This window comes from Dendroctonus ponderosae, unplaced genomic scaffold (genome assembly GCF_020466585.1).
Source record: "Dendroctonus ponderosae isolate FM_Combo_2020 unplaced genomic scaffold, Dpon_F_20191213v2 Dpon_F_20191213_1, whole genome shotgun sequence".
Classification (NCBI taxonomy): Eukaryota; Metazoa; Arthropoda; class Insecta; order Coleoptera; family Curculionidae; genus Dendroctonus; species Dendroctonus ponderosae.
In genome coordinates this window covers 52613071-52638557 of record NW_026017110.1, presented here as the reverse complement: position 1 = coordinate 52638557, position 25487 = coordinate 52613071, and the positions used below count along the sequence as shown (strand labels likewise).

The 25487-nt window shown below is 34.3% G+C and overlaps 1 protein-coding gene and 1 long non-coding RNA gene across 2 annotated transcripts in view; one reads left to right on the top strand and one right to left on the bottom strand.

Moving 5' to 3' along the window:
• Window positions 1-25487, top strand: part of LOC109533785 (agrin) — a 232861-nt gene that overhangs the window by 116140 nt on the left and 91234 nt on the right. Inside the window, exon 4 of the mRNA XM_048668179.1 lies at window positions 5898-5936. Coding sequence (XP_048524136.1) covers window positions 5898-5936 — 39 coding nt within the window. The remainder of the gene's footprint in view (window positions 1-5897; window positions 5937-25487) is intronic.
• LOC125503516 lies at window positions 6442-9987 on the bottom strand. The gene is made up of 3 exons (XR_007280935.1): window positions 9899-9987; window positions 9571-9723; window positions 6442-6603 (listed from the first exon to the last, which is right to left on the bottom strand). It is a non-coding gene; the product is annotated as an uncharacterized LOC125503516 (long non-coding RNA).

Here is a 25487-nt window from a genome sequence, read left to right as displayed (position 1 = left end):
GATGTTCTGCTTAAAAGTGCCGTATTTCATGCTTTACATCTTGTTAGCATTATTTACGGTTATTTTTTCGAGAGCACGTCAAATTATAAAGGGCAAACAGTGTTACTGGGTCACACGGTGTCACTAAAGTGCGTGACAGTATTTCGAAAGCATACAGGGTCAAAATAATACGTAGTAATAAACGTTAGTTCGTATAAAATATTCTTTAACGGATATATCAGACTGTTAAAGGTAACTTCAAAATTCGCGCTTCGACTGTACTGTTGAACGACTTGCATATAGTATCATATGTTTTTGGCGGAACTCATTTAATAAGCTGATTCACAAATCGATCTTAAAGCTACTAAAATAATCCAGAAACGGACTGGGCAAACCATATTGTCAATTTAAACTTTAACATGTTTCATTATTTTCAAATACAATAAAATTTTTCGGAGACTGGAGGTTTTTACGCTAAAACGACACTCCACATTTATTTCGAACAATTGATCGGTTTCAAACATAATTTAATTTTAGTTTAATCCGTTTTAAATACTTTACATAATCTGCGCGAATTAACATAAACTGCAAGGATTTACCGATCCAAGAAGACTACATAATTTTTAAGACTTTTACTTCGGGAAGTTCAATGAGAGCCCCCCGCACTTTGATACATTTTATGATTTGACGTAAATCTTCTCGTTGGACTTCAGATAATATTCAAAGATTTAGCGAATTTGTGCGAATAGTGCCATCTCATTCGCTGTCTAGTAGTAGTACTATTGTTCAGACGACAGTGGCCTGTCATGACCCCAACCAGAGTTCTCAGGGCCCAGCGACTCCTTTGCATCAACCATTTGGAAGTTTCCTTGGTGTCACTTGGGATTCCTATCAAATATTGGGCTTGTCTACACCCGTCCACTTCTCCCCACATCTCTGTGGTGCGTCTAAGATTCCAGTTTAGAGTGCATGCTACGTGTCGGTTACTTAGCCCTATGTGATGTTCGGCATTTATTGGGGTCTCAGAAGATCCGAGCCTTTCCAAAGTATCGATCCGCTCGTTTCCTGCGAACACCATGTGCGCCGGAATCCACACCAGGTTTACTTGCTTCTGTTCTACCACTTTCCTAAGGACATCCCAGCAATTCTGAATCAGTTTACTGTCCATCTTAACACTTGAGAGTGCCTTGAGGGCAGCGTGGCGGTCGTAATAGATCTCGTTCACTCCCTCTGGTCCTTTTGTAAGTTCCGTATCTGTGGAAACCTCGAGGTCCAACTCGTCCAACTTTCCAGCAAAAAGAACGCGCTATTCTCTTTCCAAGTTCTTATCTGAGTTTACAGGTGTTGCATAAACCCGTGACTTTAAATGATCCCAGACGAAAAAATCCAGAGGATTCTAATCAGGTAACCTATACGGAGACCTTGCGTCTTGTTGAAAGCTGCCTTGATTCTAATTAAAGGTTCATCAGCAATGTCCTCTAATATATCTTCCTCTACATGAGGCGGTCTGCCTCTCGTTGGACCTTTTTCACCACCACGTCGTGGTAAAAACTTCTAAACCTTCATTGCTTTCATTGCATACGATCAACGCTTTCCAAAGTCACAATGTGGATTAACGGAAGATACATCATACCACCGATTAGAAGTCTGCCAGCACTGGTCGTCTACTAGGAGGCGCCTCCTTGGTCCCTCCACACTCTCCCGCATCGGATTGTCTTCCTTGGAGCGGAGACTGATTCTTGGCTTTGTCAGAGAGATGGTATGTCTGGGTGGCTAATATCAGGAGTAATAAGGTGGGGATGGATGGAGGGCTTTTAAGGCCTACAATACTACTACTACTACTGGACAGAGAATAACATGGCACTGTCGTAAAATTCGCCAAACTCGTTGAATATCATCTGAAAATTTACGTCAAAGCAGAAAATGTATCGAAGTGCGGGGGGTCTTATTGAACTTTATCGAAGTAAAAGTCTTAAAAATCTTGTAGTCTCCTTGGATCTGTAAATCCTAATAGTTAGTTAAAGTAATCGCAAGTTAATCGTAAAGTTAATTCGTGCAGATTATTTAGAGTATTAAAAACGGATTAGACAAAAATTAAATTATGTTTGAAACCGATCAATTGTTCTAAATAAATGTGGAGTGTCGTTTTTGCCTAAAATTATCCGGTCTCCAAAAATGTGAATTGTGTTTGCAAATAATGACACACGTTAAAGTTTAATTTGATTATATGCTAGCGCCAGGCCGTTCCTGGTTTCTCTTGGTAGCTTGAAGATCGGGTTGTAAACCAAATTATGACACTTTCTTAACGTACTTTTCCTCAAAAAGTCATTTTAAAATCCAAAATCGTATAAAAATGAAAATTCGAAACTTATTTTGAAGATACCATTAAGGCCCGATATCTCCGTTAAGGGGACGTTTAGACAAAAAAGAATATATAAGCAAATAATTTTTATTTTGACACTGTATGCTCTAGAGACTCTGTCACGTACTTAAGGGACACCCTGTATACATTTTGTAAGAAAGGTCTCTGATATTCATTCGAATTACCTGAAAGTTTTGTATTGTTTGTTTGAGACACTATAAAATAAGAATGGCATGTGCTTGTTGTCCAGTACCCATTCGTGTGAAATCAGTTCTACATACTTAATGATGAAAATAGCATCTATGTAGAGCATCGGAAGTCCCAGATGGAATAAATCATTTAAGCATGTTAGTGTCTGAACATGTAATTTCGAAGTTGTTTAATTATTTCAAGCATGTGTTACAAAGGTGGTGTAGATAGACTTTGAAAAAAAAAATGTTGGATTTGAGTTTAATTTTCTCATATCAAACACGAAAGTGTCGTTAGGAGTTACGTTTGATAACACCCAGCTACTGTCGTTACTAACAGCAGCACCTGCCGTTAAAGATTTAGTGGAGGCAATGAATAACAAACGTACCTAATAGATACATCCTGATTTGACGATAAAAATTGATCAATGAGCGGCAAGCAGGTAATTATCCAGTTTTCGAAGCGATTTGCATCCGCCATCAAGCAATAAAAATAGGTCTTTAGTAATTATTTTCAAACATGCAGCAGAATCGATTAGATAATGACATTGATCGCCGTATCAACTGCAAGTGCCTTTGATTTACGTGTAAATTTTCAGGTTGCCGTTTGCAGACAGAAAATCTAACTAAAACCTGATTACCGACATTTTTATAACATTCTGAGGAACTTGCGAAAAATGGGAAATATGCCCTTTAATGTCAGTCTCAAGTTTACGTACCTTTTTCTAGTTACTCTAAAGTTTACCTATGAAGACTCCTACTTCTGTAATTACTATTCGCTGAGTTCAAAGTTCAACTTATTAGCAGTTTGTCGCAACGTCTCGAAATATTAAACTAGCAGCCGCATCGCTCACCTTTAACAAGCCGCGTAGACTAAGCACACATAAATTTGGTACTTATAATTCCTTCTTCCCTAGTAGGATTATTTCCAGTGAAGACAAACATAGCATATATTAGTAAGAGTCATTATTTAAATTAGAAGATTGGTCAAAACATTTTATTAACACTTGGGATTACTGCATTCTTCGAAATACTGTCTTAAGCTGCAATTCAATTTAACAGAAAAATGTTGCCATCAAGCTGAGACATGGACATGGACAATGGGAGAATCTCTGGATTTTATTGAAATTTTATTAATTCTCTAAAGGGAAAAATAGTGCAAAGGGAAGCAAAAGCAACCGAGAATCTTTAGAACGCGAAAATTTTCTTTAATCTCGAGTGAAGTGCCTCAAGTAAGCAAGATAAGAAAACTTGCCGAAGTGGTGAATATATAAGGGTTGGAAAGTATAGACTGTACCTAATGTTTTGTAAGCGAGAATGTGGGCTTGAAATAGGCGATGTTCGAGCGGTGCAAGCTCTAAAGAAAACTAGTACTCCAGAAATAAACTTGAAGAAAAATTCCGAACTTCCAAAAATGTATTTCAAACTTAGTAAAATTTACACTGCACTTAAGTTTCCTCAAAAATTAGAATTCAGTAAATTTGGTCATTTGGCTTGGTTAGCTGTTGACGATATGATTTTGTACCACAACATTTTTTTTAAATTCAGTCCGTAGGAAATTTGAGCGAAGCAGTAGAAGCGTGAGGGTATTAGCTAACTGAAGTTAATTTATTGAAAACTTCGAGATTCTAAAATATGCATTTGAACTTTGCTTGAGTCAACAGCAAATACGACGGAAGAAATTTTAAAGTAAACCGAACAGTTACCCTAGTTATGCACGTGAATATTTTATTTATTGTCATTTCACATTGAATAATTACAGCTATTCGAGAAACAATATTTTCTTGTCAATCATAAGATTAAGAATTTGATTTACAAATTATTTATTTTGAAGGAAAATTTAAACTTTGGACATCCCAGAACCTGAGTTGAAACAGATCAAGCTGAAATGTTCTCTTGCTTAAATTTGTATTAAACCAACAACTCGTTGTAGGTATTAATTAAATCTGACTATCATGATATCAATTACAGTTTTGCTTAAACTTCAAACTTTTTGACATATTTTGTACGCTTATCGAGAACAGCATTATGATGAAGATTTTCAGAAGTTTTAATAAGAAGGGTAGCTGAAACAGTAGCCTGTGTAAGAAATATTTTGAAACTAATTTAATAAAAACTTTGACAACATTTAGGCTTTACAATTACTACATGGCTGCAGTGACTAAATTCAGTTTCCAAGCTGTACTACTGAGCTGAATACTCCAATTTCCTAGTTTAGCTAAAAGGAAACTTAAGACGCGGTAAACATGTCAAAGAAGCATATTTTCCATTTGTAAAGACTATGTGTGCTTTCGTTAACAAGGTAAATAGATCTGGTGGAAGCATAGTAATTTCATAGAGCTTCAATATTTATATTTGTAAAATTATATCGTCAAATAAAGCCTCAACCGTTTTATTTGCTTTTAGCGGGATGTATCGTTTAACATTTAATTTAATCATACTTTTTCCCTGTGCCAGCATTATTGTGCGCTTCAAAAATGATGCCGATATTTGCAATTTTTAATACGACTGGTTAAAAAAGCTTCTGATTAAATTCTGCGATTAATAAAACTCAAAGATTGTATGTACAGAAAAATCAGTAAAATCTATCCCAATCAAAAAAAGTAATTTACCTGAACGCCTTTATTAATAGTAAATTCAACCATCTCATACACATGCAACCAAAGCAGTACCTAATTTGGCAAGTTTCCGTAATTTTTCCTAGTTCATCTTGAATCTTCGATTTTCGCTTCAGGATACTTGAATCAGGGCTCCCTGTTGAGTCTATTATTCTGTAGAACGTTAAACGTTTGCTAATATTGAACAATCGGTTTTATTTTTCCCTTAAAATGTGTTTATTGATCCCGGTCAGAACCGGATTCAAGTTTTTCAAATGTAATCTGTTAATGGCATTGAGATTATTCACCGTAAATGATAAATAGGCCGTGTGTCAATTCATTTAAACTCTTAAGATTGAAGCAAATAACGGAAGTGTTGAAACGAGGGAAATCAAGGAGAAAATCTATTTTTCCGCAATTTGTGTTCGCGATTTCTGATTTCTCAGTTGATTGGGGCTATAAAAGTTTCCATTTTAGATTTAGGCGATGTTCGCAATTTGATTACACTTTCAATATTCTTGTAATTTTCGAAAAAAAAATCATAAATCATTTTCGTAGAAAAAGGGAATGAGCGTTTATTACCGAGAGTTGTAAGTAGGTGCTGCTGCAAAGAAAATTAAATCCCGCTATAAGTTATAAATGTTGATATTTTTATATGTATGAGATTTGCAACCGTCGTTGGAACGTTGTCGTTTGAGCTATAAACTGTGAAATATGAGATATGAGAGTCCCTAGCAATTTGTTTCTAATTATTTTCTTTGTTATTTTCAGATATAACAATAAACAAATCAACTATTGATCAAGCACCAGGTAAGAGCATTTCAAGCTTAGTAAATACAAATGTATTTTTTCCATTTCAAATTCAATGCGCTATTGATTTAACGGTGGCTAATGTAATGACTAACCTAACAGTTCACGGGCACGGCAAATGGTCGTTAATTTGAAAATAGATTTTTTGTAGATATTCATCAAAGCCATGGATTTCTGTAAAACGAATAAGTGCGAATAACGTGTTAACTAAATGTATCCAGCAGGTTCTATGGAAGCCTGAAAATTTGTGTTTGTATATGGCATTGATTCGATGTGGTTATTTGAAAAGCGGAAATTTTCAGCTGAAATGTTGCATATTTTGGTTTGAATTGCAGTGGTTCTAATGCTGCGTTAAATTTCAACAAACTTGACTGCAAGGAACAGTTAAATATTAGAAATACTTTGAAGCTTGAAATTAATTCTACAATTTATTTATTATAGTTTCAGATATATCGACACATTTTAGCAAATAATTGGAAGTAATTTGGAACGTTATTGTGTTCAGTTAAGCTTTTGTACATATCCCCATGATGCATGCGTTAATTTGCTCCTTCAAACCACTAAATATCTCTGCATAAATCCACAATTTGTTCGGGCTGCCGATTAAAATTTTAATATATCTACGGAGTAGTAACTGAAATGTCCCATTTGTTACAATATCGGAGAGCTGAAACAACATAAAACAAGATCAGGTCAATGTTTGGGTAATTTAAGGGTTAATTGCTCTCGCGGCTCCGAACTAACTCAAACAATCAGGTGAAAACATGTATGGTAGGAAAAAGAGAGCGCATAGTTGGCATATTCCATAGTTCAACATATTTAATTAAAAATTAAACATAGTAGTCTTGAGAGATACAAATTGCATTCATAAAAAGTAACTCATTGCCCATCGGTCTTTGCTATTTATTTTCAATTAGTGCATGCTTGATGAAATATTGCTCCAAAAGCAATTAAAATGCATGTTTAGAGTGTGAAATTTCGGAAAACAACGCTCAGTAAAGTATAAAGCAGTAACTGGTTGACATAACCAAATTAAAGATACGCCGGGAAACCCTTAAATTATGTACAGGTTTAAAATTCGCTTTAAATTATTTTTAAACATTAAAGTCTTGACTGTTTGTTTTTCGTTTAGAAATTTTAATTTGTTTTCAGTGCAACGCCATTCCGGTGGTGTATATTTATTAGTAAGAGAGAAAAGAAAATTAAACGGAAAGTTCTACTGCCCAAGAACATAATTTGCTTTTAAGTGACGTAAATAATGGAAATATCTAAGTGATTTTATTAAAGACCAAAGTTTTATCACTTTTTGTTTCATTTCACATTTTTTTCCTTTACCGAGAAATTACGGAGCGGAACTAATTTGCTGATACTTCTTGCTGAATGCTTCTTTTGAGGACGTTGCATATTATTTCCGCAAGTATAATCACATCGATGGCAAGCTTCGATTTACTTCTCAAATAAGTGTCATTACTCCAGCTATCATATGTACGTACGTTACTAAAATGTAAAAAAACATTGGAAACAAAATGCGTAAACGTACGTTAAATTCCAAAACTTTACATAGAAGACATTAATTTAGATACATTGTGGTACAAAAGTATGGAATAATGAAAATCTGTTGAAATCCGTAGACCCGATTTTTATGAGTTTGCTCATTTCAGCACCAAATTAGGCCCGATTTAACTGTTGATGTAGTAGCGTTGATGTTTAGTGACTTTTGACCCCAAATGTTTTGACCAAAATGAATTCTTCTAATAGAAGCTATTGAGAACTTCTAGCTGAATTCAAAAATCTCATAAAATCAATAGAGTTCAATTAACAAAGCATAATTTCTGTTAATTTCAGAAAAATGTAATTCTTGACGGGAGTAATTTGGTACCTAAGTGCACAAAATTCCATACAAATTGGGTGGGCGGATTGCGATTTTGATTATTTCGTACTTTTGTACCACAGTGTGGAATAATTATTTTATTTTGTGAACATCTACTCATTTATTTAATGTGAGTCGAGGGGACACAAAATTATGATATTTTGTTATTATAAAGAAGCTAAAAAAATATGGCAAATATTCAAATCGTTAATAAATCCACAGACCGTGGAAAAACAAATTTGAGACCAATAAATAGACAACTTTCAATTAGCAATATTGCCAACTGGAGAAATTATTATCCATTAATTAGGACGTCTTAATTGGTTTCTTGCAAATTTCAAACAGTTCGCTAAGGAAATTAGAAGGAAAGACAGCGTTTGAGCCTTAGTTTCTGAAACCAGAAGTAGTATTTTCCTAATTATTTCATTTCTAGTCCTGCAGTCGAAAAATTAACTCCTTATTTCGGAATAAAAGATAAAGGAATCGCGGGAAGTTAAAACAATAAGCCGCCCCGGGAAAAGAAGGCGATATCCAAATTGGATTTCGCCAAATTAGGTTGCCAATGTTCAAATAAAATCGGTAGTTAATTAATTGGATGTTTGATAGCGTTCTTTTAGTGAGATTTATAAATCGTTTTAGTTACGCCACAAAAAAATTGTTGGAAATGGAAATATCTGCTTAGTCCATTAAAGACGGAAGCGAAAAAGTTTGCGAAAGACCGGCTTAAAGTTCGAAAATTAACATTTCGAGCAAAAGGTAATTGGGATTTGTAAAAACCATTCAACGGCCGTAACTTTCACAAGTCATTTTTGAAGTGTTCCCAGCGCATTGCTCAGATAATTGGAAATGGTAGAATTCCTGGCAGTGATCTGATGTTATAAGATACCATATCATATATCTTAGAAAATTCAAGAATATCTGGTAACTAACAATCTACATAAACTACAAGGAATCTAATTAAAATGGCCTATTTGGAAGGGTTAAAAAAACACATTTTTCCATGCGCGATGAATAACATTTCCATAACTCTCGGTAGCCGAATCTAATCTACCGAAATATCTATGGAAAAATAACAATAATGCAAATTTATCATTCAATCAGCGCTATGCTAGTCATTAGTCCCAACTGTCTGTATTTAAAGCTGCAACATACCCCATTTTGTGTCCCAGTTCGTGCTCGAGTTTAATATTAGAATTTTAAGGCAATAAACGTAAAAATGTAGACAAAAATCTGCGTCGATTTACAAAATAGCATATGTTTCATTAGCTTGTGCATATTGGAGATACTAGTGTTAAAATAAAACACAACTGTTCAGAAAATTGTGTTTCTAAGGCAATAAAAATATTATAGAACTGAAGTTATTATACACTAGCCACTAAAATAACTGCCATTTTCCAACAGCAAAATTCAATGATCTTTAAGTTAACGTGAAATATTGTTAATAGAAATGTTCCCAAGTAGGTAGCAGAATATGGAACTTTCAATTAGGAAAGATAAATAAAGTAGATTGATTATCCAGTACAATCGATGTGAAATGGGTGTTGAATGAAGACCTCGGCTTCAGGAATTTTTTAAAGAAACTGGCTACCGCAGGACGGGAAAAAACACACGAAGGAAAATAATGAAACATTACTTAATGATTGGGACACACATTTCTTTAACCCTGATGAGTCCTTCACATCCACATGTTTGCCATTGTACAACGTCCGTTATAAATATACTTGTATGTGACGACGTTAATCTTTGAAAAATAAAAGCACTTACCTAACGTCCAAAACATGGCAAAAAATACAAAATCCCTGTTCCAAAGTGTGTAATTTGGAATAGCTTTAGGCTGGCGCTTTTCAACTTATCCCTGGAGGCTCCGACATTATGTCAAAGTTGAGTAAGGTACAGCTTGAATGGCCTAGAATCCTTCTGCATAGCAAACAAAAAGGTAATCAAATGCATATTGAGCAGCGTACTCCAACAATTAAGTTATAATTGAGCAACGCGAATTGACAAGTTTTCAAATATTCAAAAACGTTATTTAAATTGAAGTTTACAATGTGCTACTTGGTTAATGTGAGTTTATACTATTTCTAACTATTACCTATGAACTTTAATACGAATTACACCGTCAATTGTTGAGATAAAAGGAAATCAAATTTTATCTGAGTAGTCTGTGTCTAGTTCTTGCCATATTGGTTGCTTTAATTAGGCGATTTAAAAACCGTTTCCAGTAACGAATATGAATTTATTGAATGTTAAATATACGTGTCAAAATAGTAACACATATCCATTATTTTACTAATTAACTTCTAGTTAATGTAGGAACATGCAAATAATACATAGGTTTTAATCACGTCCAACTGGGTAGAATTCATGGCCAGAAAGGTGCAAATAATGTTCGTCAGACTTTAGGATGTTATCGATTCATCAGTTTTGCAATTCATTTTATTTAATTAAAACTGAACGGTTGTTAATACACCACGCTGAACCTAATTAGCCGGATTGGTAATGTTTTAAAGCTGAAACGCACACCTTTACTAATCGACCCTTTGTGTTTCGATTGCCACTAACGAAGGGAAATCACGCTTAATTTGAATACTGAAGTATAGATTTTTTGTCAGGCGTCTTGGTATTCTAAATTAAATTGGGCTACATAGCTGTTTTGGCCACACAATTTAGAGCAATTTCCATGAAGTATCTAACATGAAAAGCCAAAACCTTCAAGTAGAAAGTCTTGCAGACGTGTAAATGCTAATCAACAACTGTTTTTTCGGAATCAATTTAAATGTTCGTATCGCAGTATCGCGAGTTTTATGAAAGTTAGTAGGAAAGGAGGAGGTTAGGAGTACTCATAAAGTACTTGAATCATTTACTAAATTTATTTCCATAAAATGAAAATGCGTTCAATTTGTAAAAGACATACCAATAGTCTACACTATGTGAGTGAGTGCATAATATACTACATAGTTTTGGGACTAATATTTGCGAGATTACGAAAACTAATTTGTTCGAAACGAGTGCTCAGGGCTCGTACTGACATATTAGAAACTTTTTGATAAGAAAAAATATTTTTATAACATATAATAAAGTTATAATTGGTTCACCCGTTTGCCCAAAACTATTTAAATATGTTGAACAGCAACACTAAATCTCATTTGCAAAACTTCCTTATATTCTAGAACTCCCAAAACCTTTCGGATATTGAAATTTGAGATAGCGTGTAAGCTCATGTAGACTTTTGTTGAAATTCCTCCAGACTACTCTTTTAGCGGATAAAGTTCTGATTGACTGGCGTTTGAGAAACATCGAGTATGAGACGGTGCTGCTATTTATTATTTTGACTCTGTTCCCTAAATTAACCAAAATTTCGCTTTTGAAAAACTCAAACTTAATACTTGTACAATCAATAGAGCTGTGCATCCATCTCCATCACCGCATTTTCAATTTTCCCCAATCTTCTAGCTTAACGAAAATCCATTTATTTTGCTTTTCTACCAGGCTTTTCTAAAATACATTCCAGGGAATTTCATCTAAATTCTACGTCCTGACCTTTAGAAATTTTCTGTTTTACAGCCAAACTATAGTTTCCAATTAAAAATACATTTACTTAGATATGTATCTACCTCAGTAAATCCTTTTAGAACAGCATTTCGAACCAAATTTGTGCTACTGAAAAATTTAATTCCGTCAACGGGCTTATTTTAAAATTACGGAATCCACAATATTCTCATTTTGCTTTGGCACCTAAAACTAATGGCAAAAAATCCGAAAATGGGGCGTAAAAATAGAGTACCTCCATCCTAACGGGCATGCATAGTGCGTACCTATATGATTTCTTATTGCTGTCCTGGGTTTGAATTATTGATTCCCCAACGGCAATTGGTCAACTTTCTCGCATAAAAACTTGCGTCAATTTTTGCTGAATAACTGCAAGCACGTGTTTTGTATAGGTTATTAATCTTGGATAACGATCGCTGGAAAAAACCCTTTATGCTCAGGGGTGTTGTATTCTAAGGGAGTAAGCGTGTGCGCCAGTAAGGGGGAGATCCACGAGATTATCAGATATGGCACCGTAGCGAATTTCATACTGGAATGAAACGAACAATTTTCTTTCAGACCTTTGGCCTGGGATTTTTTTAAGTGTATTGGATTCCGGAGATGGAGACGTCAAGTGGAATTTCCTGCCTGAAGCTCTATTAGCGAGAGCCCGAATTATTTAGTGTTATTCCTAAAATCTCTTCCAAATCAATCGATCCAGTACTAAAATTTTATCCCTCAGAATGAACCTGATTGTTCTAATGGAAACTTTGTTGGCAATGTTGTCGAGCTGTTAGAAATGCAAGGAGAACGTAAATAACTTTGAATTTAGTGTCAAGGTTTTGCTATAACAGATAGAGACCAAAATGAATCAATTCTCTATAAAGGGCAATTCACATTTAGTTTCGCTTTGAATCTGCATCATATCAGTGCTTTATTTTGGTTGAAATACAATTTAATGGAAACATATGCATAGCAACTATTACCTCTTTAATTAATTTGAACGTGCTTGCATTTTGGAATTTCGGTTTGCAGAGTTGTTTACCATACAGGGCGGTTCATAATTCTGGAATGTATAGTATAATATATATATATAATAATAACATAGCATTACACTAGCCTAGTGTCTAACAAAAATCAATCGACATTAAATGCTAATTATGATAAGTTAATTTGAATTCTCTAAATAAGTTCTGAAATTGAAGCGCTTTTAATTGTCGTCTGGAGAGGTGGAAACGTGGTCCAATTTGAAAAACAGTGACTTAGGACAAACCAAATTAACAAAATAAACCGTACATCTACATTCATGGGAAATAACGCTATAATTCAAACGTGCCATAAAATGACAACTTTAAATTCAACTTTTTGAATAGTTACATTTAAGCCAAATACAGTACATTTAAAGACGTAAAATGGGACTGGATGACGTAAGAGGGAAAGGTGGAGATCGAATAAGACTCAAATAAGGTGAACTACTATACTACAAAAGAGAAGCAGAAACAGACAGTAACTGGAACGGAGTCGGAAGGCTAATTCATAAGAAATGGACAGAACACATAATATTCACAATAGGAATATCATCCAGAGTGATATAGGTAACAATACAAATAACGAAATGGCATAGACTTCAGATCACACAACTATCTGGCCCGACATCAACGCACACATAAGACGATATCGAAAAATCTTACCAAGATTTGGATAAAGCATTGGAACAAAACCTGACCTTTTATATTGTAAAAATAGGAGATTTTAATTCAAAGATAGGTTCACAAGAATCTAATGAAGTTCGCACTGGAAAATTGGGAATAGGAACTAGGAACAACCGAGACAAAATCATGGTAAACTACATGGAAGAACATCAAACTAAAATAATGAATACTTTCGTCTATACGAAACCGTACCGTAAATGGACATGGCAGAGCCCCCAAAAATACCAAGAAATCAAATTGTCTTCATAATTAGAAACAGGAAATACATAGTGAAGTACTGTACATACATGCGTAACTGTACTGAATAAGGTCCAGATTAGCGACGACCGTCGAATGGTGAGAGCAGACAAAAATAAATTAAAAATAGGAAGAAGAAAAAAGCTATAAAGCTCAGTGAACACGAAGAAACTTACAGAAACAACCTTGACACATCGATAGAAAATTATCTTATTATGCAAGGAACAGATAGTGTAATAGTAAACTGATAAGCACTGCAAAGTAAATCCTTAAAGTTGCATTAAAGACACTAACACAGAGCAAGATAACAGAAGAGACAAACGAACTTATACGGAGCAGAAATAACGAAAAATAAAAAATAATAAAATAGAAATAGAAAAAGAAATAAAAACTAGTTCACCTACACATCTATAAGTGATTCACAATTGTTTCTTGCTTGTTTGATTGATGATTGATGAAAACTCGTCTGATTCACTTTTCAAAGGTTTTTTTGATAATTTATATTACATGTCTATGACATATGACGAACACAATTTGTAACCTTGTACTTTGCTGAGCTAATATTGGAAATTTTGTGAAATTGTTACGGAAAATACCAGGTTTTCCAACATTTTGCCAACGTATATTTGCGCCATTGATAAAAGTATTCGATATATTGAATAATGCATCTGATGTCGTTCCTTCTTGGTGTGGTTTACGAATTGAAAGCTCTTCCATTCTTGACCATCCATCGCGAAATTCAACATATGCAATTAAGTGACAATTCTGTTCGGATTGAAGTAAACTACAGATACATTTAATGTATTTTTGATAATAGTTCTATAGTTTTTGAGAACAGCTTTATTTGGTAAAGACTTCTCCGCTGTTATATCTTTAAACTGATTCAATCACTACTTTGATGTTGATGAAGCTGTTCAATAGGAAATGGCGGTAAGAGGTATTCTTTCGCTATCTAACAAAAGTTTAACATTGCAGTGCTTATTTGCCACAAAAAGGCTATATAATCTTTTAAGAGAACTAGATTGGTTAAAATAGGCAATCTATCTGAAATAATAAAACACAAGATTAAGTCGGCTATAGATCTGAAAGCAAGAACAATCTACCAAATAATAAACATGCGAGCTGCCGAAACTTCATCATTGTTCCATGTATTTTCGGGTTAATTATTCAAGGATTAATTCGAATTACTGTTTCCCCACGCTCAAAAATAATGCGCTTTCGGGTTCTCAAATATGCGGTTTAGTGTGCATTTTTCAATATTTTCTTCCTACTGTAACTGACTTTACCAAATGGCAAATGTCTCATAAATAATAATTAGACACTTTTTATGCATTTGACGATGCATTGGCACATCGCATTGTAATTGTGAGAAACATTTTTTTTTTAAATTGTACTCATGTCGTTTTTGCGATTAATTAATTAAACATAATTTGAAATAATCATTTCACCAAAAAAAACATCTTCATTTAATATACCCTGCATTTCATTTTATTTTAAATCCGAAAGATTTGGGGGTGTTCTAGGAGTACAGAAAAAAAATAAGTATTAATAAAAACTGAGAAAATTGCAAAAAACTATGTCAGAAAGACGGCAACAATGTTCAGGGTAATCTGTCTAATTAACATTATGTAAATATTTGTCGCTTCGTAATTATTAAAAACTTCGGTAACCATGGAAAAATACAGAAAATAGCAATAAATTAGACAACGATAAACGGTAATTCAACAGGATTTGTTGAATGTGGCAACGTACTTCTTCTGGATGTCAATATTGTCAACGAGAAGTTGTTTTTTATTATACTCATAACTTCAAATTGATATATATTCAAATAAACATACATTTCAGTCTTTAACTCCAAACTCTTCTCGAGCAGCTTCTCGTATTCGGTTAATTAACTCCTGCGCAATTTGTACCGGTGTTCAGTAATCTATTACTATTGCTACTTATTTAATGTGTCTCTTTAAGTGTGCTCCCTTCCTCAGTATTGATTTGGTACTTGGGAAAGTGTCAGTTGTTGTGCAATGCTCTGAGTACCCCTGGAAGGCCCTGCTGCAATTATGTCCAATAGTTATAGAAATTATTGTGATTATTAGCAAAGGCTATTAGGCAAAGACTAGTAATTAGGTAATTATTTGTTAATGCCAAAAAACATCATGACCGCTTTGACTTTTCATCAAAAAATTGCAGCAGCTTTTTTGATATCAAAAGCATTCGAAGTTTGAAGCATTGATGGTTTTTTTTTCGAATGCTTAAGTATTACAATATGCCACCAATTAAACATGGGACAATGTCAAAATAAAGCTTAATAACAAAGTTGAAATTGAAAAAAAAGTCAATGTTTTTCTCGTACTCTCCAAGTGAGCCCTGAAAAGGAATGCCGCCAATTTTGAATCACCCTGTATATGTATATCAAAAAATAATGCGACGAGTAATTCCTTAAATGTCTCGATTGTTGATCTGAAAAACCCATGCTGTTTCGGCTGAAAATTTCAATAACATTTTCCTTATTTATCACTTTTAGGCTGTCAACACAGCCTATGGGATGCTTCCTACTTAATTTATATCCATTAATGCCTTTTGGCACTCATTACGAAAACAAATATTAAAACAGCGGGACAATAACTGATTTTCGAAATTCAATATTCCTCGCTTGATTGCATCTTTCCAGGACCCGTCAAATGAAATTGATAATTAATTGAACACGCTTCTTAAATTTTAAAAGCGAGATGAACAAACGACGTTTTTGGGACTTTTATTCGTAACTAATAAGGCAATAGAGCGGAAGCTGAAACCAGGGCAAAATTTAATTAGCTAATCCTGCAGAAAATTGATGCGGATTCAATATGCAATGTTTTCTCTAGAAAGCTATTCTAGTTGTTTAATTTTGCTATTTTCAGATCGAATCTGCGTTAATTGTTAATATTTCAGATGCAGAGTTATTGCTGACATTGAATAAATGATCAATCGCAGTCAATTCATACTGTTTAAATTTTCCCTGATTTATGAAATATACGATAAGTCTGTGAAGTGAAAAATAATATACTTGGCTTTTGAAATAAAGGCAGGCTTCAAAGATGTAGGATATAGAAGAGAGGCAAAAGTTCAAATGTATGCAAAGTTAAAATAGGGAACCCACACAGCAGAAACCCGAAATGTTCACATATAGTGGATAAGAAAAAAGTTAGTTTTCCCAGCAGAAGTCGATAACTAACTGCTTAAGTCTTAAATGTTCAAATAAAGTTAACTGACTTTCTCAAATGCAATCATTTTAATTAAAATTTTGATAGGCTTATTGCATTCACCTCACTAATAAGAGCAACATACATTTCTGAAAGTCATAAATTTGAATGTCTGCACTGTAGTCCAATAGGCAGGTGCAGTTATCAGGAATGGGCAATAAGGCTTAGTGACTTGAATCACGATTGATTTGGAACATATATATCCGATACGACTCGACGTGTTAGTTAAACCGTTTGTAAATATACGACCCGGTGCATATTCCTATATTGGGAAAATACATCAACCCAGAATCATCTATCCGGTCGTCGGAATGAGTTTAAAAATTATGGTGAATTCACTTATTTGCTGGTACCTTCATCTTCAAAAGGAAAATCCTTGATGAGCTTCGCTCCATGTTTTTCACTGGCAATCAACTCATTGCAATCGAATTGCACGTTGCCAATGTAATCTTGTTATCGTTTACTGGTTGCATCCGAATTTCATATTTAATAATTACTGCCGGACTAAAGTTGTAAATATGCACCTCCATTCTCGCGATTTTTTGACCGTCCAATTCTTAATCTGCTTAATCAATGTGGGATTTTCATGCTTATTGTCAAACATTTATGGCAATGTCTGTTTGATTATTTATTCTGTTAAGGTTGATACTGTTTCCATTACCGACTACCGCTATATTATTAATTAAACTCGCATTGCCTGAATTTATCAATACCTCCATTTAAATTTTACACTTATAAACAGGTGTTGGTCATTTTAGTCCGAAAAGCAAAGGAATTCAAATCACAGCAACCTGGGAAAGATAGTCTTAGAAAACTCGCGTGCAACAGAAAAAATCTGTAATCAAATTTACAAAAAAATAAGTTTTTATTCTGTGGCTTCTGATATGAAAATAAATTATCCGTATCCACTGAGTTGCAGAATGAAGAAATGAGATTGTGCAAACTGATCAGTCACTTTCCGATATTGACCAGTACCGTGCGTGCAAACGCCTACTATAACAATGAAAAGGGACAATATGCATCAGGTCAAAGGCGTTCTAACAGTAAAATGTATTGCAATTGTTTACCTGAAACATACGCCCACAGAACAGACAAATACTTGAATTTCCCATGAATTCATGCATACATTCGAAAAACTGAGTCCTCTAGCAGTATTTAATGCACATTTAATGCACATAACTTTGACGGAATATAATGCAGCCGTCATTTTAATCAGCACGGATAAATGTTAAATTGAATATGGGTTCTTTTTGATGTTTAAGTCATTTAAACTGAGCTTTTGATTTGTGAAATTGCCAACATTTTAGGTAACTAGTAAAGCTACACTCGCAGAATAAATAGAGCAAAGTTGGATGTGTTTCTGTCTCTTAGGATTTTCTGAGCTGAAAAAATTGCTTACCAAAATAACGAGATGCAAGAAGAGTTTATTGATTGATCGCTTTGGATACTATTAAGCCGAATGGCACACATTTTAAACATTTAATTTGATTGCTGATCTGTTTCTTGAAATAAGCCTGTTGCAGGCCAACAGAATTTTCCAAGAAGTCCAATGGTAAATTTATTTCTCGTCCACTTCTCGTCCTGTAAGTTTGTCATTCGGAAATAAATCTAATGGGGTTTAAATATCTACAATTTTTATTTATCAAATGTATCTTAGAATTTTAGATTTAGGGAGATCTTATACGCCATGTTTCATAGGTGGAGGAAGTAGAAAAATTAAGAATAGTGGCATCCACAATCATGAAATGATAACCAACTACCAAATCGACCAAATTTACTTTTTCCTTAAACTATCGGGGCTCTCCCAAAGAAATTTCCTAATGTTTCTTCAGAAACCCTCATGTGCAGAATGTTCGCAAATTCGACTATACACCAACAGCGAATACCATATTATAAGTATATTAAAACCTTGAGGCTTAACGGGTGTGTTGCAGAACAGAAAAAGTTGTAAAAAAATGCAAAGAAAACTCAACTTTAATTTATGTCTATCGTGTTATCAGGTTAAAAGAAAAAAACATGTTTAAAGAGATGTTTATGTTTAAAATCAAATTAAGATTACGGTCCTCCGCTCGTTTAAACGGTTGAATATTTTTGTTCTATCAGACAGTGTATGTGTAAATATTATGTAAATAGTTCTCAACATTGGCTCTGTGTTGGCCCAAAGTTTACGAGAACAAATATCTTGAAATTGAAGTTATCCCGGAAACGTTAATAGGAAAATCTAATGCAATCTTGAAGACTATATCTTGAATTATTTAGATGCACCGTGTTCAAAAGAAATGCACTAAAATCATTTCAGACTCCCCTAATTTCGCTAAATCGTCCCCAGGTACTCATTAAAATGTTCTAAGGTTCGGCATTACGCGATTAATTAGAATTTCCTCTCTCACTGTTTCTTACAACTTCTTTGATTGGTAGCTTGATCTCCTGAGATCCAAATCAACCAAGCCGCACTTCAAGCAATTTCCGTATTTGATAGATTCAAGTTATTTAAATTGCCTATTGCCAGGATTGCTGCATTTAATTTTTCACTCCCTTTACCAATTTCCTTCATGTAACCAACTAATTAAGACGTTTTCAAATCCCTCCCCAGTCTAAAGGATTCTCTAGCTTCTCTTTATTTTATTTAGTTTATCTTTTGTATTTCCATTAAGGATTCTCATTTCGGGATAAAGCTCTTGACCCAAGAGCGTCAAACCGGAATAATTCATATTTTTAATTACCGAGTGGTAAACAAAATGGAACTCAAGTAGCAGCATTTATGCCTAATTTAATGCTTTCTTGTCATATTAAAAGCCACTTTATTCTAAAATTTATGCCAGCGTAGAAAATTGTAGTTTTATATAAAATATACATAAACTGTATGCTTTAGAAAATAGTGAAATGAATACATTTAATAAATTAAGTAAAATTATATATTTTTGGCTGCAGATGATTAAATATGAACCATTACATTGTGAATTATTCAAGCGCTTTTAGTATAAAAAATACGTTTCTAGGTAAATTATTTGGCAATAATTATTACGTAAAGTTATACAATATTTAAGATGTATCCAATTTGTATGTGAATAAAACACTGTGTGAGGCATAACAGAAGGCTTTTGCATAATATGTTTGCACACGAGAATTAACTTCTCAGCAATAGTGCAGTTGGACCTAAAATTATTTAATTAAAATGTGATGTGATGAACGTGTGAACGAAGATTAAAAAGTAATTTTCTTTATTTCAAGGAAGCATTTTATTCTTGTCACTTCCCAAATTCCATTATTTGAACAAGACGACGGTTTTTAAATGCAGTTAGGTTTAATTGTTAAAGTAAACTGCCTTTACGGTTAATACAAGTGGATTGTTTTTTTACTCTTACGTTGCAAAATGGCATTGTATTTAATTAATTACTGCCATTTAATTCAAAAGTTGAAAAAAAAATCAATATTAAGCATCATACAACATTATTTTTACCTATCTGTCTAAACGAAAGTACACTAAAGCATAAATCTAGCTTATGGTCATATAAAAAGATGTGGTCACGTAATTGAATTTTATGTTGCTGACGTTTCCAGGTTTTCTTTAAAATATATTGGGCATCTAATGCGCTAACCTATAAAAATTTTAAAGGATTCCTTCACTTACAAATATCCGTCGAAAATTAAAATTTGGCTTTGTTACTTGAATGGATTTAATGGACTAAATGTATCTGGATTTTAAGCCCATGACCCGGGTTTGTTTTGCATGTTTCCTCAAAATACCTTGTTACATCTGATCAGTTGAGGTTTGCTTCAAACTTAAAAGTATCTTGATGCTACCAGCTGGGACCGAAGGGTCTTCGCTTCGTCATTTAAATTGGTGGATAACTTCAAGTTAACGCCAATATTTTATGAATAAAAATAAAATAAATAGAAGGCGGCTGTGGCGTTAAGCTGGGATTAAATTTCTCGCAGTTACAGTTAATCATAGTGACAAAAATTAAAGCTTTACTCGAAGTAATTAACGTCCATTACATCCACGTAATTATCGAGTTATTCAATTAGTTGTACAGTTTAATTAGTTTAAGATGAGGTCGAAAGCGCTAAGTGAAACACACTACGAAACTAGTCTATGGCTTCCAATATCACTCTAAATATCATTACCAAATTTAGTAGTCTCGCGGAATTACGGAGCGGTATTTTCCCCTGGAGATTTGACAATAAACATTAAGAGCGGTCCTAATAACTAACCTCCATTATTAAAAGGCAAATATTCCGAAATAGTTATCTCAAGGGACATGTGCGACGCGATCTGTTTTGTCAAGACACATTAACGAATTAAAACTTGATTATATCGAAAAGAAAATAATTCTCGCCATAATTCTACTAAAAATCAAATTTCCACTAACACAAAAATTCTATAAATATTTCGCTTACGAAAGGAAATTCCGACCTACTTTGGGCTGGCTCCAAAATTATGTTTGTTTAGCAAGTTGCGATGTCTTTTGTGGCAACGTGTACATGTTTTTATTGGAAAATTGTCAAAATATTTGCTTTCTTGGTGAAAATTTATTTTCCGCAGAATAAAGCTCTCGGTGTGACTGTTGTATCCAACAACTGAATTCGCAATATGAAAATGGCAATGGCGACGTTTTAAAAATAATGCATGGAAAACTTAAATGATCTCAATATCTAAGATAATTGAGCTACAAACACCAATTAAGACAAAATGTGTTACAATACAATTTGTAAACACATCCAATCCAGGCTGGATTTAGAATGATGCCGTATAATCGCATAGCTTTAGCTTGCTGGTAAATTTCTTGATATCAAGAACTTTTAAAGCTAGATCTGCTTTACGATTATATCTGTAACAATGTCGTCTCGTTCATTGACAGTGTAAAATGGTGAGTACATGTAAGCTCAAGTTAGTTTTCTGTTGTAATAGATTAATGTAAAAAGTTTTCAGTTCACTTGCGTAAACTTAGACCATTAAGGTGCTAAGTACGCTTTTTCAACGACAGTTCTTCCTCGCTTTACTCCGAAAATTCGAAACTTTTCTGAATGTCAACCTGGCTATAGTTTTTACAGATTCAGATGTTTTAAAGAGTTGTTTAAAAAAAATGGTGATTTATTTATCCCTCGATTTTAAAACACCGGTACTTTCTAATCTTGTTGAATCTGATTTCCTTTTTCTCAGCTTAGCATTTTCTTGTTATCGATAGCGTTAGGAAATGTTACGAACTTACTCCTGATTTGGAGCTCTGGGTTGTGTCCCACTCAAACCCTTTCTTCACCTCTAAGGTAGAAAGCTTGCTAGCTTCATTCTGTTCTATTGTGCCCTCTGTGGTTCTATTTTTCTCTTTAAATTCCCGAAGAATTTTGAAGCAGCTATGCTTGATTTCATTTAGCAGGATTTTATCACTTTCCTTTAAATCCCCTCTTCTTGTTGCAACAGCCGTGTTGTGGACGTCTGTCTAGAGCTAGTTCGTTTCAACTTTGACTCTTTTCGGATTCGTTCTGGCTTGCTCTATTTTCCGAGAGTTTTTTGTTTAGTTGTGATAGGTGCACATGTGCACCCTCTTGCCCTTGTACTTCTGCTTGTTTTTAAAAGAAAGAGAGGGAGAGCATGAAAAACTTGTACCGTAGTGTGAAGGGTGGTTGGTTGGATTCAAAGAAGCCAGTGGAGATTGTAGATTTTCCTACTAGGTTTGGGTGATTAAGGACTTTGGTTTTGAATTTAACGTGCTTTTTAGTGAGGAATTCGTTTTTGGGGGTTGATTTTAATTTTATCTGTGTTTGTTAGTTCGTCTTTTAGTTTCTGTAGTTTTGCGTGTATGTATGTGTGGTTTTTGGAAGTATAGTATAAGCAAGTGTCGGCCGCGTACAACGGTTTATACGATTTTTACAACGGTTTCTTTAGGGATATCGGCACTAAATATGTTATAAAGAATTGGTAAAAGGGGGGATCATTGCGGAACACCCGCTTCAGCAGTTTTAGGTCTGATACAAAGTTTGCAACAAACTGCACAAAAGCATTGGCAGTTTGCAGAGGCTGTCCAGTTTCCAGATTAGCCCTTCATGCCAGACTTTTTCGAATACTTTTTCTATGTCCAGGAGGAGTCTTGGTTCTAAGTCTGGCGGCTATTTGCATTTACTACTTACGGAATCATGAATTCTCATGAAACTGAATTACTCGTGAGGGATTCCGTTGTTACGGGATATTTTTCCTAGTCTTTTGTCCTGGTACGGGATTTGGGCTCTTCAGCTCTTAAGCGGTTGTGTAGGGCTTTGTTTGATGTCTTGGGAAAATTCCATCGTGTTGAGGTTGGTTTTAGTGGTGGAAAGTCAGCATCAATTTTCATGAGTTCTGGTTCTGGTGTTAATTGTGTTTCGGGAGGTTTTTGTGGACAAAGTTGGGGCTTTTCTGGGTTCTCAGAGGGATGTTTGATTGTGAAAATTTTAATTTGGTTTAAAATTTTGTCCAGCTTTTTGCTGAGCATTTGATTTTGCGATATAAGTTTGGCATTAATTTGTTTTAGGTTTTAGGGTGATTTTGAGTGCAGAGACACTTGGCTCAAGAGTGGGGGGCTCTTTGTGTGCATTTATCACTTTCACTCTGGGTTTCTCTTTTGGCACTTTGGGACTTTCTAGAGCCTTACAAGGGGGAACTGGACGTGTCGCTGAAAGGGACTTATTTTGTTTAAAAACACGTGTTTTCAGGTGGGCTTTGGTAAACACGCAGCGGTGACCGGTTCAACCTCGTTGTTGGAATCGGAATTTGGATTGAGATTTTGAGACCTCAACAAAAAGTTCTGACAGCTATAACCAGGAGTTTGATTGAGTTCATACGCAGCGGTAAAATGACTGAGGGCGCATGAATGTGTGATGTCGGTTGCAACAGCCGTGCAGCAGAAAATTATAAGTAAAGTTGACTCATCCTCTAATTCCAATTATCTTCACTGCTACTGAAAAGATGATAAGCAAGGGGCGTGTCCCGTTGAAAGCGAGACAGTCCCTTCATTTGTTCCCTGGTAGGTTCTAGCAATTCTTTCTTCAGAACTGATTGTGGTGAGCAGTGGCTGTATTATTTATCAGTACTTCTCATGGCCTTGATAAATCAATTGTCCGAACTTGGTCTTGAAGTCGTAAAGAGATTATTTATTAAATTGAATTTATATTAATTCATAATCGAAACATCTAGTTTTAAAAGTTCAGCCGGACCATGTTGCCCCTCGTGTCTCGAAATACTAAAAAGACCAATAGGTAAAAAATGCCCGTAAGCACAACACAGCAACATCAGAGTGAAAATGATAATCACCAAGGCAGAGTTAACCAGTTCTCTTAAATTTCTTACTTCGAATTTATGATCTCATCAATATTTATGAATAAATATGGAAATTTATTAAAAAGACGCTACGTGAATGAGATAAAACTTCGAAAACGTATTTTAATATCCTCTTGAATATAAGTTCTGCTGTCTTTAAACTAGAGCGTCGGGAAAATTCAGTTGTCCTACAACCAATGTTTCGCATTTTATACAGCGTCCCAAGAATCACAATCATTATTAAGGGAAATGTTATTTTACTTTACAGTTCTACAGTTGAACTAAATTTAGCTTTCTGCAGGCTTAGTGTTATCTTTCAATAAAACACATATTCTGATTAACGTTAAATTGATGGAAAATTGTTCGATATGCATGAGCCCGCAACTGATTTGCAATGAATGTATATAAAACCTCCATTCACAGAATGTTAAATATTGATGTGAATAGTTCTAGTCGTATTACGTGCTATTATACATAATTAACTGCAATTGAGAATGATCAAATTTTAACAATGCTTAGTTGATGGAGCGCACTGACTTATTTAAATAATTATATCGAAATATGTAAACCGGTTATATACTCGCAACATTTACATACAAAACATATATTTATTTAATTTATTAAATACGTCATATTCAGAGGAATATGCTACGAAGATTATAAATATCCAAAGGCGAAATTTGAACTGTTAATCGCGTGACCTCCTTACTGTCCCTGGTGACATATTATTGCACTAACAAGATTTTAAGGTTTTGAGTTCGTTGAGTTTTTCTGTAAAATATGAACGATATCAGTCGGGAAAGATAAACAAGAGAACACGATCTTTAAGTCCGAAAAGTAAAATAAATAAATCACTGACATTGCAGAGTAAGAAAAAGGGAAATTATTCGCACAAATCTCCTCGGTGTGGGAAATGTCACATCTGCACAGCGATATAATTTCAGCAGTATATCAACGGAAATTCGAGGGCCGTGGTTTAATTTTACATCTTTTGTTCTCTTATCGTCAACTAAGTAATAGCATTTTCAAGCAATCTGCCATCAACATATAACTTTCCGAAATTTACAATTTTACCCACTTTAATGCAAAAAAAACTATTTTGCCACGCCTTGTTTGATCCTGCAAAACAAGAGAAAAACTTCTCAAACGCATGCCTGCTTTGCATAAATTCAGCCTTTTGGGTGTTAAGGTAAAGGGCTCCTTGAATGAATGAATTTTAATCAAGTCTACAGAACTCGGAGAAAACAATGTAGCATAGGCCACTTCATCAAAACTGCTAATGCTCACAAATTCAATTTGAAAATGAGTAATACAAGAATTTTCAGGCAATTAACATGAATAAGTTATGATAATGTTATCTAAAGGCATTCTGACATAGCATTTCTCGATATAAAATGTGTGTTTGTTGAAACGCATTTTGATCAAGTTTTTAAGGAATGTTGTTTTCTAATGTTCGCCGTAAATTATGATGCAGAGCAATAATATATGTATTGGCAAATCCATTTTATAGTGAGAGCGTATAGCTGTTTGTAATATAAGAGTATAACCCCAAGAGTTGTTTGGATATTTACACCAGGTCATAGAATTCATAGAATGTTATTGATTAGTCTATCTTGCTCCCTGCAAAGATTAGTCTCTTATTCATATTTTGTTTACCTCGTATCAACTCTTTAT